Source organism: Danio rerio, chromosome 2 (assembly GCF_049306965.1).
Source record: "Danio rerio strain Tuebingen ecotype United States chromosome 2, GRCz12tu, whole genome shotgun sequence".
Classification (NCBI taxonomy): Eukaryota; Metazoa; Chordata; class Actinopteri; order Cypriniformes; family Danionidae; genus Danio; species Danio rerio.
This window is the reverse complement of record NC_133177.1, coordinates 44,616,111-44,628,461: the sequence shown is the minus strand read 5'-3', so window position 1 is coordinate 44,628,461 and position 12,351 is coordinate 44,616,111. Positions and strand designations below refer to the sequence as shown.

General features: G+C 34.4%; 1 protein-coding gene across 1 annotated transcript; it reads left to right on the top strand.

Moving 5' to 3' along the window:
• Nucleotides 1–4,052: 4,052 nt before the first annotated feature.
• Nucleotides 4,053–12,162, top strand: znf622 (zinc finger protein 622). The gene is made up of 7 exons (XM_017352038.4): nucleotides 4,053–4,132; nucleotides 5,726–6,286; nucleotides 8,355–8,600; nucleotides 8,683–8,845; nucleotides 10,733–10,848; nucleotides 11,117–11,260; nucleotides 11,375–12,162. The coding sequence occupies exons 2-7, from the start codon at nucleotides 5,728–5,730 to the stop codon at nucleotides 11,506–11,508; spliced, it is 1,362 nt and encodes a 453-aa protein (XP_017207527.2). The 5' UTR covers nucleotides 4,053–4,132; nucleotides 5,726–5,727; the 3' UTR covers nucleotides 11,509–12,162.
• The last annotated feature ends 189 nt before the right edge of the window (nucleotides 12,163–12,351 follow it).

Genomic DNA, 12,351 nt, shown 5'->3' with positions numbered 1-12,351 from the left:
CAATGTTTACATTGTTACAGAGTGCATTTTATTTAGTGATATATGTTTTATTTTATTTTTAATAATTTTTTAGGGGTTTTTAAGTGAAGTTTGACAAACTAATTTCGAGAGGATCACATGCTATGATTGGTTGGTTCCGCATCACAAACCAACGTTAAACCAATCAGGTAAATCCTAGCCTTTAATAAATAGCCCAGTTTGTTTTACTCCCAGCATCTTCGACTTGAAGAAACCCCTTATATGTTAACCGTTTGTTACGTTCCCACTTAAATCTAGAGGCAAAACACAGCTAGACACAAACAAATGAAGAAAGAGGGGAGAGTATCGCTTCCAGACCCAGAATCAACAGTCAACACCTTCTTAATATTCTGATCACCATCTGGCAACCATTGATTTATTGTGTGATCAAATGAAATAATATATCTTACATTTTTAAGAAACAATACAAAACAAAAATAATACCTCAGGATAAGGGGGTCCAAAATAACAAACACAACAACCAATAACTAATTTAAGACAAACTAACTTACCTAACAAAATAAACAATCTCAAAAAAACAAAAACAAATACATATTACTTCCCTTTCTCCCTGCCTACCCACCAAAACAGAAAAGAATTTTAAAATAAAAGAAACCCCACACCTTACTCATACCAGTGACTTAGTTTACATTATAAACATGAAACAACTAGAAGTCATTGGTGAGCTTAAGAAATATATTTGAAAGTTGATTAAAAACAATTATATTTCTTATTATAAAGTTGTAATTATTTGATCCATTCTTCTGTGGGCGGAAACATTGTGATGGTGAGTGTTATGTGGTCATTTACCAGGCTGTTCTTCTGTGGTCTCTCTCTCTCTCCTCCCCTCTCATGTGGATGAAGACGAGTGCAGAAATCGCTGCTGCTTTTCTCCTATAGGGAAGCCTGTGAATATTAATTACTATGGTGAAACACTGACCCTTGGGCAGCAATTAATTTCAATTGAACTATGCCAGCGAGAAGTCATACAAACAGCAACAATGCTATTAAGTCTCCAAGGTTGCGATGTCCCTGAGGTATAGAAACCCTCCGACTGCCAGCTTAAAAGGTGATTCACGGATAAAAAAAAGGAAGAGCTGATTGAAACGTCGCCTCCATGCAGATTTACCTGTGTCAGGCATACGGGAAACACACTGTTACTATAAACTATTAATTATTTGAATTTGCCTTTAAATTATTTCCTCGGATGTCTGTGAGCTCTGGTTCGGGTTTAAAATGGGCTGCGCAAGGTCATAGTGTTTGTCCACAATAATTTTACACAAATGCTCATTATCTCGTAAATGGCCTTTTGTGCTGTGGGAGAGAATAAAAGCATCAGCTTTCAGGAATCATATAGCGACTCTGCCACTTTCAATAAAAACATTAAATTGACTTCATCATAAACTGTGTTCTGATTATTATCAGTGTGTTCGATTTGTTTTTAATTTATATCCTAAAGCTCATTATGGTTCATCCACTTCAATGAAATGCATGTAGCATTTATATTATGGACCTTGTCATTCACAATAAAAATAATGGTGTTAAGGCAAAAAAAGGGGTATATTATAAAGGATATATAGGAAATACGTTTGGATATAACTGTAAACTCAATTTTTTACAATCAAAAAATGCCTTGCTGCTTGTTCAAGCTAAGCAAGTTGAAACAACACAATTATTGACTTTTTGTTGGGACAACTAAAATTTTTCATGTTCATTCATTCATTCATTAATTTTCTTATCGGCTTAGTCCCTTTATTAATATGGGGTCTTATCCAACTTATCCATTGAGTTTTTACGCAGCGGATGCCCTTCCAGCCGCAAACCATCTCTGGGAAACATCCACAAACACTCACTCACACACACTCATACACTACGGACAATTTAGCTTACCCAATTCCCCCAATTCATCTTTGGACTGCGGGGGAAACCAGAGAAACCCACGCAAACGCAGGAACATGCAAACTCCACACAGAAAGGCCAACTGAGCGAAGGATGGAACCAGAGACCTTCTTGCTGTCAGGCAACAGCACTACCTACTGCGCCACTGGTTCGCCCTATTTTATTAATTTATGTATTTTTTCATGTTCAGACCACTTAAATTTGTAAAAACTATTAGGTTAGCTTAAATGATTTGTGTTGAGACAGCATGACGAAATTATGTGGAACTCAGCATTTTTTTACAGTGTAGGTATTCTGTTTCCTCTGATATAGTAATTATGTTCTAATGGTCTTTTATTTAAAAACTCTTAAACCTAAACCACAGTACATCACTGCCACAGAACGTTTGACATTCATATATTTGTATAAAGTGATCAAATTGGGGTATTTACTTAAAAAAAAAAAAAAAAAACTAAAAACTTTTGCTGTGTGTTCAAACTACTTATTTAAAATGAGTTGAAACATCACTATTCTTTTCGGGGTTTTGTGTTAACTAAAATATTTTGTGTGCAATCGACTAAAATTTTTAAAAATGAATAAGTTAACTTCATTGATTTGTGTTGGGACAATAGGAGTAAAGTGGAACCCAGCATTTTTTAGATGGTGTAGCATCATTCGCGTTGTAGACATGTACTGATATTCAATAGTGCAATATATTGATAATGAAAATGCATTATTTTGTGAACACTTTAAAATACTGTAAAATATTTTCAAATTTGATGTATTCACAGTGGAATATCATCACACATCTAATGCTTAAAGACATAATACACTATTTATTTATTTAACAGACTTTTTAATTAATCTGAAATTCAAAATTTTGGAAATTTAAATGCCCTTCCACAGGCCTGTGATACTGACTGAAAATCTTTCTTTATAGGCCCATTTGTTTATTAACACTTTATAATAAGGATCCAAACTGTAATTAATTCTAGTTGGTGGTCATTTCTTAGTGAATGTTTTACAATGACAAGTTGTAACTGTTTTGTTTAATGAAATAAAGTGGGCATCACGCTGGCGCAGTGGGTGGCATGATCGCCTCACAGCAAGAAGTTCACTGGTTCAAGCCTCGGCTGGGTCAGTTGGCATTTCTGTGTGGAGTTTGCATGTTCTCCCCGTGTTTGCGTGGGTTTCCTATGGATGCTCCGGTTTCCCCCACAGTCCAAAAACATGTGGTATAGGTGAATTAGGCTAAATTGTCCTTAGTGTATGAGTGTGTGTGAATGAGTGTGTATGGTGATGGGTTGCAGCTGGAAGGGCATCCACTGCATAAAACATATGCTGGAGAAGTTGGCGGTTCATTCCGCTGTGGCGACCCCAGATAAATAAAGGTACTAAGCCAAAAAAGCAAATGAATGAGTAATGAAGTTCAGATGTATATATCAACATCATAACTTCTGTAACAAGCTATTTCTCAGTGTTGATGTTGTAATATGCATTAATAATGTTAAACAAAGAGACCTTATTATGGTGACCTATATTGTACTACCATTGCAGTTAAATTTGAACATTTATTTACAATGAAGCAAAAGACAAAAAAGTATATAAAGTTACCCTTTTATTTCAGATAAAGACTTTAATTTGAAAATTAGATTGTAAAACTGTTCTGTTGTAAATGATAAATTAATTATAAAAAATTAAAAACAAACAAAAAATGCGACATAACATTAACAAAATGCTAAAATATAATATGTAAATAAAAGTACAACTTCTATGTCAATTTTCCACATTAAAAATAGATTTAATATATTATATGTCGAAATCCCATTTGGTCTGGTCCCATTACGATAAGAATTACTTGAGTTAAATAATTTATTTACTATTTAAAACAGCGAGATTGTTTTTTTAAGTACAATAATTTGCATTAATGGACATTACTACTGTTTGTATTTTTACATTTTAATCTCAAAACAGTTGTCAAACAATAAATATTTAGCTATTACACCAATTTACCTCAGACTCTTGGCTTCAGTAACGTTAAAGCTCGCCAGTTATTTGTGTTTTGGTCACAAACAGAACAGCAGTTATCATGACGTCTTTTGTTCTCCACCCCTCAGGGTGGCGCTGCATCTGTGAGATTTTGTGTGTTCGGGTTCAAAGGTTGTTTCACCATCCTCGTGTTTTCATCGCTGTTGTGGACCTGTAAACTTCCACTACAGGAAATCGAATAATCAAAGTAAGATTGCACTTTCTAATATGTGAAAATTATATTTAACACTTATTTTTCTTGACGTCTTACCTGGTTCGGTTGTTACATTGTTCTGTAACGTTAGTGCACAAAATGACAGATCTGACGACACACCGCTTGACTGTCGCTATATAACGTTAATTTTACAAGCGTAAACGCCATGCTTTTATTTGTCGTTTTAGTCTCTCATTTAAAGTAAAATAGAATGGAAAAAGTTCTCACGACGGTTAGTTAAAACAAGGCAATGTCAATGTGGTGAATTGACCATGACGTTTTAAATTGTATCAATCTGAACGTAGAAACAAAATGGTACATACTTCCAATATTACATACTGTCATCTCAGGATGGAGTAATAAAAAAAGAACAGTTTTTAAATAATTTGTAAATAAAATAAAAAATTTAAATAATTAAGGGGCTTTGAAAATTAAATTAGCTTCTAAAAGTCCAAAAAAGACATGAGCTTAAGGGCTTTTTTTAATCATTCATCAATTTTACAGATTTGCAAAGAAGTTTTACCTCGAATTGACCAATTTGTCAAAACCTTCTTTCTGGTTTTTTCCATGCAGAGTAATTATAGTAACTGTGTTTTAGTATAGAAAACACACTCATGTATGAAATTATTAAGAACAACAGGTGCGACTGAGCGGCAAACAAAATATCAGCAAATGAACACAAAAATGGGCTCTCAGACAGTTGTTAAATTTGAAACATAATCTCTTTATTTTTCACTTAACCTTTTAAAAAAATCTAAATCTAAAATGTGCTTTGACATTAAAAACAAAGTATACATACTTTATATTAAATAAACCATTATTTAGAAGTGAGTAATTAGTAAGGCTGGGTGATTTGGCCTAAAATCAAAATCTCAATTAATTTAATTTTTTAACTCTATTACGATTAATGAATGATTGTTTTATTTATTATCTTGTTTTTGCCCTCATAGTTCACTTACAGGTTTTGTACAGTAAATATGTTCACATATTACAAGTGAGAAATTTTTGAATGTAGGGTTTGCTTATATAAAAAATACTTGAAGTAAACACACACTATATACTACCTATGATTATTTATTGAACATCAGCGCTGAACAACTGAAATTAAAACGCACATTGACTAAAATGTGGCTCTCTGCACCACACACTTTTATTTTTAAAATAACTACATCTCACCTTGGGCATAAAATAATTTTTCCAATAATTCTGTAACAGAGGGCACATAAAGAACATACAACTTGTAAAATTACATCTTGGTGCATGACATCTGTCACATCTGTTGTCAGTATTAGGAAAATTTTCAGATAGCCTGGTTTTTGAGAAATGGATCCTATGAAATACCTTAAATTATATCAGGCTAAGGCGAGCACAAATTGTACTAGGACTTATTCTCTGTAGCAAACCAAGCCACCATTCTTTCTCAAAACATAGCCCTAACTCATTTTCCAAGATTTTTAAATTTTACTAAGAGAACAATTATCCAAGCTTAAAATGCACCCATAGATAAAAACACAAGTTTGACCTTTCATTTTAAATGATCATAATGTTTAAAATGAATTTGTCACTGATTTTATTTTCTTCCTGCAGTCATGTCATACACTTGCATAAGCTGCCGTGTGCAGTTTTCTGATGGGGAGGTCCAGCGGGCGCATTATAAAACCGACTGGCATCGCTACAATCTGAAGAGGAAGGTTGCTGACATGCCTCCGGTCACTGCAGAAAACTTTCAGGAGCGAGTGCTGGCGCAGCGGGCAGCGGCCGAGCAACAGAGTCAGGGTGGGGGACATGACGTGGCCTACTGCGCCACCTGCAACAAAAAGTTCTCCACCGACAATGCCTACACAAACCACATCCAGTCCAACAAGCACCAGCAGGCGGAGAAGAAAGCCCTGGCCACCGCCCAGGAGACTGTGCAGCGAATGAACGAGAAGAATCTGGAGAAAGGGGCGGGACTAGATAAAGATGCACAGAATGAGGCGATTCAAAAAGCAGTTAAAGAGCAGCAAAGACACACCCCTTCCAAAGCCACACCCACAGAAAAGCAGGTCAGAGAGCGGCCAGACAAACCACCTCGGCTGCAGTGGTTTGAGCAGCAGGCCAAGAAGATCGCAAAAGAGGAGGGTGAAGAAGAAGAAGAGGAGGAGGAGGGTATGAGTAATTACTAGGCTTGTCACAATAATCAATATATTGACTTCTTGTGCAATACTTTGATATGAACTCAATAACTTTTGGTGTGTCAATATTAAGGCTGCTCGATTATGGGAAAAATCATAATCACGATTATTCAAAACTATATACAGTTGAAGTCAAAAATATTAGCCCTCATGGGAATTTTTTTACATATATTTTCCAAACAATGTTCAACAGATTCAGGATTTTTTCGCAGTATTTCCTCTTAAGATTTTTTCTTCTGGAGAAAGACTTAAAAAAAGCAGGTTTAAATATTTTGAAACCTATTTTAAGGTCAATATTATTAGCCCCCTTAAGCAATATATTTTTTGATTGTCTACAAAAGATGCCACTGTTTTACAATGACTTGCCTAATTAAGTCTTTAAATTGCACTTTAAGCTGAATGCTTAATAATGAAATATTACTTACTGTCATCATTGCAAAGATAAAAGAAATCAGTTATTATAAATGAGTTATTAAATCTATTATATTTAGAAATGGGTTAAAAAAACTACCTTTCCGTTAAACAGAGATTGGGGGAAAATGTATATATACAGTTATTTTCCTCCCTGTAAATAAGGAATTAAATACAATACACTAAAAACATGAAACAAACTGCTTTAAGCATCTTTACTGTAAGAAAATCTTTAGCTCAAAGTCCTTCAGTCAAGAGAAGTGAGGGATTTTGTCCTTTTGTTGTTTGAGTAATAATGATAAAAACGGTCGTTAGCAGGAATTTTGCGCGCTGTCACTTTAAGAGCAGTACACTTCTGATTTATGGTTTCACTTTCACATGTCTTTTGATTCTCATCTCGTTTGTTTATTACATAAATGAGGGTTAATATGAATAATCACTGAACACCGTGTTTTGACACAATTTGCATTTATTTGACCATTAAAGCGCTCGCATTAAGATGACTTTAGATGTGTGTGAATAAAAAATCGGACACATAGCTTAGGAAAGGTATAGCAGAAAATTTTGATGGTTTTAAAACCTTGACTTTTTCAAATCGCCATATACCTTGAAAACGGTTATCGTCCCATGCCTATATATAATAGGACATATACATTTTTACATTAGATTACCGAATCTTAAGAACCTTTGGGATAGAAGTGTTTTGTTGTGTGAAAGTGTTTCACTTGCTTTGTTATGGTGTTGTATAATCAATGGCATATAATAATCTCACTTTGATTGCTTATCCTTGCAATAATTTCTGTGCCAATATATCACACAACTAAAAAAAATCTTTATCGTGGTAGGCCTGGTGATTACAATAAAATACAAAGTGCTACTGTTGTTGTTTTTTGGTCTCATTGGTTTGGTTTAAAACTAAAGAAAACAGATATTTTGTATTATTGTCATTTAAAGGGATAGTTTACCCTAAACTTGTACTTTCAGTCACTGTTTCAAACCTGTTTGAGTTGAACACACATAAAAAATTAATTTTGAGGAATGTTGGAACAAGGTAGCCAACTGACTAATGTAGTATTTTCTACTGTGGATGTCAGTAACTACTGCTTTCTAAAATTCTTTAAAGAATTTTTTTTCTGTGTTTAATGGAAAAAATTAAACTCATAAGCTGCGTCTTAAATGGCACACTATGCTCTTACTCACTCAACAGCATTGTATATGTATGTAGTGTTGTCCCAAATTGAACTCTAATGGTTATTTTACTAAGTTCAAACCATTTCCCTAATGATGTTTGACGGGTGAATCAACATTAAAATTAATTGTGCAAAACAAAATTCAAAAATTAAATTAAAACCTTAGCTAATTTTATAGTTAAATATTTAGAAACTATTTTAAAATATTCTGTGGTATATAAAGCAGTATATTAAGAAATGTGCCTACTGCTAAGAATCTTTTTCTTTGAGGAAAACTTTGATCTGAACTGAAATGAAGCATTTTATTAAACTGAACTAATTATTCAACATTAAACTGAACTGAATAATGATGCTACTGTTTTTTAGAGCAGTTCTATAGTTTATTAAATTTGATTCATAACTGTCAAATCTGTTATTGAGAACCATTTTTTTTCTTCTCAGATTGGGAAGATGTTGATGAGGATGAAGAAATGGATGATGACGATGAAGAGGAAGAGGAGATGGAGCAGGACTCTACATCTGGGGCAGCTCTTGCCCCCGGTTCAATCCCAGTGACAGACTGTCTGTTCTGCGGACATCATTCACACTCACTCAGTCGAAACGTAACACACATGACCAAAACACACAGCTTCTTCATCCCAGACATTGAGTATCTGGTGGACCTGAGAGGACTGATGTCATACCTGGGTAAGTGAGAACTGAGTTTATCTTTGTTAGAATTTGTTTTTTAATAAATGTTTCTGTCATTAATCTGTGTTTTTTTCTGTAGGAGAGAAAGTTGGCGTTGGGAAGGTGTGCTTATGGTGCAATGAAAAAGGGAAGTCATTCTACTCTACAGAAGCGGTTCAGGCACACATGACCGACAAGAGTCACTGCAAACTCTTCACAGATGGAGACGCTGCACTTGAGTTTGCCGATTTCTATGATTTCAGGTACACAAACAATTGTTAACATTTTTTTAAACATATTTTGTTTTGGGACTGTTGTTGAGTATTACATAATTTCTGATAAAAAAAACTGCACATCAAAATAAGTATGGTAACTATAAAGTTATATTTTTTAATGTTTATTCAATCGCAAAGAAGACATTGCAGTAAGGAAGGCATTTACTTCAATAATAATTTTTGCTTACCATTAATTGTATGTATTTTAAATGCCTTTTTATTATTTCAAAATAAAGTAAATTAAGCTTAGAAACTGATTTTAACAAGCTTTTATTAACAAATATATATAAATTGGCATTAATAAATATTAAGAAATGCTGTAAAAAAATAGTGTATAGTATTTATTAATTACTCATAGTTTGTGTGGAAATGGAAATTTACCCAGTCTAATTTCTAATTGCAAATGATTTATCTATTTGCGGGTTTATTTAATTTTTTTACTATTATTAAAATATCATAACTTCTGATTTTAAAAAAACTAACATTAGAATAGAACCAACAACCAGTGGATCATTTATTTAATGTATCCAGAAAGTATTCATAGCGCTTCACTTTTTCCACAAATTGTTATGTTCCAGCCTTATTCCAAAATGGATTCAATAATTTATTTCCTCCACATTCAACAGACAAGACCCCATGATGACAATTTTAAAAAGTTTTTTTTTTTTTAAATGGTTGCAAACTTATTAAAAATAAAAAACCTGAAAAACCACGTTGTAGAGAAGTATTCACAGCCTTTGCCGTGAAGCTCTAAATTGAGCTCAGGTACATTCTGTTTCCACTGATGGTTTTGAAATGTTTCAGCAGCTTAATTGAAGTTCACCTGTGATAAATTTAGTTGACTGGGAATGATTTGAAAAATTCATACACCCGTATGAACCTTACAGAAGGACAACCATCTGTGCAGAAATCTACCAATCAGGCCTGTATGGTAGAGTGGCCAGACGCAAGCCACTCCCCGCCTGGAATTTGCCAAAAGACATCTGAAGGACTCTCAGACCATAAGAAACAAAATTCTCTGGTCTGATGAGACTAAAATTTAACTCTTCGGAGTGAATGCCAGGCGTTACGTTTGTAGAAAACTAGGCTTCGCTCATCACCAGGCTAATACCATCCCTATAGTGAAGCATGGTGGTGGCAGCATCATGCTGTGGGGATGTTGTTAAGCAGCAGGAACTGGAAGACTAGTCAGGATGGAATATCAATGTATACATGATACATACATACCACCAAAATATCAATGGAGTGGCTTTACAACAACTCGGTGAATGTCCTTGTGTGGCCCAGCCAGAGCCCAGACCTAAATCCTATTGAACATCTCTGGAGAGATCTGAAAAGGGCTGTACACTGTCGCTTTCCGTCCAACCTGATAGAGCTTGAGAGGTACAGCAAAGAGGAATGAGCAAAAATTCCCAAAGACAGGTGTGCCAAGCTTGTGGCATCATATTCAAAAAGACTTGAGGCTGTAATCGCTGCAAAAGGTGCATCAACAAAGTATTGAGCAAAGGCTGTGAATACTTATGTACATCTGATTTTTTTCAGGTTGTTATTTTTAATAAATTTGCAACAATTTAAAACTCTTTTTCCATATTGTCATTATGGGGTATTGTGTGTAGAATTTTGAGGAAATAAATGAATTTAATCCATTTTGGAAAAAGGCTGTAACAGAAAAAATGTGGGAAAAGTGAAGCACTATGAATTCTTTACGGATGCACTGTATATTTTCTAAGACAGTCACGAACTCCATTGCATTGTAAAATTTAACTTTTAATTTTTTTATAAGACATTTTGTTTTATGATTAAGAATAAAATTAAGTTTTATAGAATGTTTTATTTTGAATGTGAGTAAAAATGATTTTCCCTATAAATAAACAGGAGCAGTTATCCTGATGCTAAAGATGGAGTTGATGTGGAGATGAAGGATGGTGAACTGCCTGATGACAAGACTGTAGAGTTTGACGATGAGACGCTGGAGCTCACTTTGCCCTCTGGTATTTAACACATTACTCTGTGATCCTTATGTTATTTAATTTACATGTTATTATGCACACATCGCACAGCAGACTGAACATGTTCTTTGCTTCAAAGTAAAAAACAAATATTAGAAATAACTGCAATGTTACGTTGATAATAAACTCAGACGCCGTCCATGCTGCTGAGAGTGAATGTAGATGAATATGATAATATTATATAACAAAGTAAACACGTGAGAAACATTGCTGAAGAACTCATCTGATTAAAGCCTTTGCTTTGTTACAGGGGCTAAAATTGGCCATCGTTCTCTAATGAGATACTACAAGCAGAGGTTTGGTGTTCAGAGGGCATTGGTTCCAGCACATAACCAGAAGGCTGTTGGTCGAGTCCTCAAACAGTACAAAGCCCTCGGGTGGACAGGAGACTTCGGTAAGTTATTTTACAGAAAAGATTTATCCAACATTTGTTGTTGTAGATGTTATGTAGGTCATTCAAGTGTTTATCTTTGCGCACCACTGACTGTTTAAAATGTATCTTCTTCAGGTAAGGGTTTCGTGAGCCAGCAGCAGAAGGACATGCAGTATGTACAGAGGATGAAGTCCAAGTGGATGCTGAGGACGGGCATGGGCAATAATGCCACCAAACAGACCCATTTCAGAGCTCAAGTCATGTTCTAGTCAATTCTTCATCATCAGTAAACACCAACTACTCTGATATCAAATCAGCACAAGAGACTGAAATAAGAATCATATATGTGTGTTGATTCAGCTGAGAACTGAGGGACCGTTCGTGTGAAAATCTAAATTCAGTCATCATTTAGTCACTCTTTACTTATTTTGAATGTTTCTGAGTTTCTTTCTTCGGCTTAACAAAAAAAGAATATGTTTTGGAGAAAGCTGGAAACCTGTAACCATTGACTTCCATAGTATTTATAGAAATCAATGGTTACAGGTTTTCAGGTTTCTTCAAAATATTTTCTTTTGGTATTTAAAGAAAGAAACTCAGAAATGTTTGGAACCACTTAAAGGTGATTACATTTTAATTTGAACCCTTTAGGAGTTACTTGCAAATAAAACTGATGTCCAGATTGTAAGTTGAATCATTAATGATTGAGTAAATCTGATAAAACATTGTTTTTCTGGTACCTGGGGATCTGAATCGTGTGCTGATCCACTATGAACATAATATTGCTACTTTAGGTTTTGTAATCATTCAGAATGACCTTTACTACCAATTATAGTTTAATTATGGCTTGTAAAAGGCATAAATATCATATAACACCTTTTTCTGAATTGTAACAGTACATTGTCAATAAAATAAGCAGTCAATCACTTGTTGTTTTTGTCTTTTTTTTAAGTGAGTCAAGACATTGCCTTTTATGAATTACTAGAGTTTTATTATACTGGTGGTAGAAGTCAATATAAAATAGTAATGCATGAATACGCCTAAAAAGAGCTCCTGGCAGATAGGGAGCGCTGTTTCATCCCGCAAGCCTAATGAAAAAAACTCAAAAGGTCACG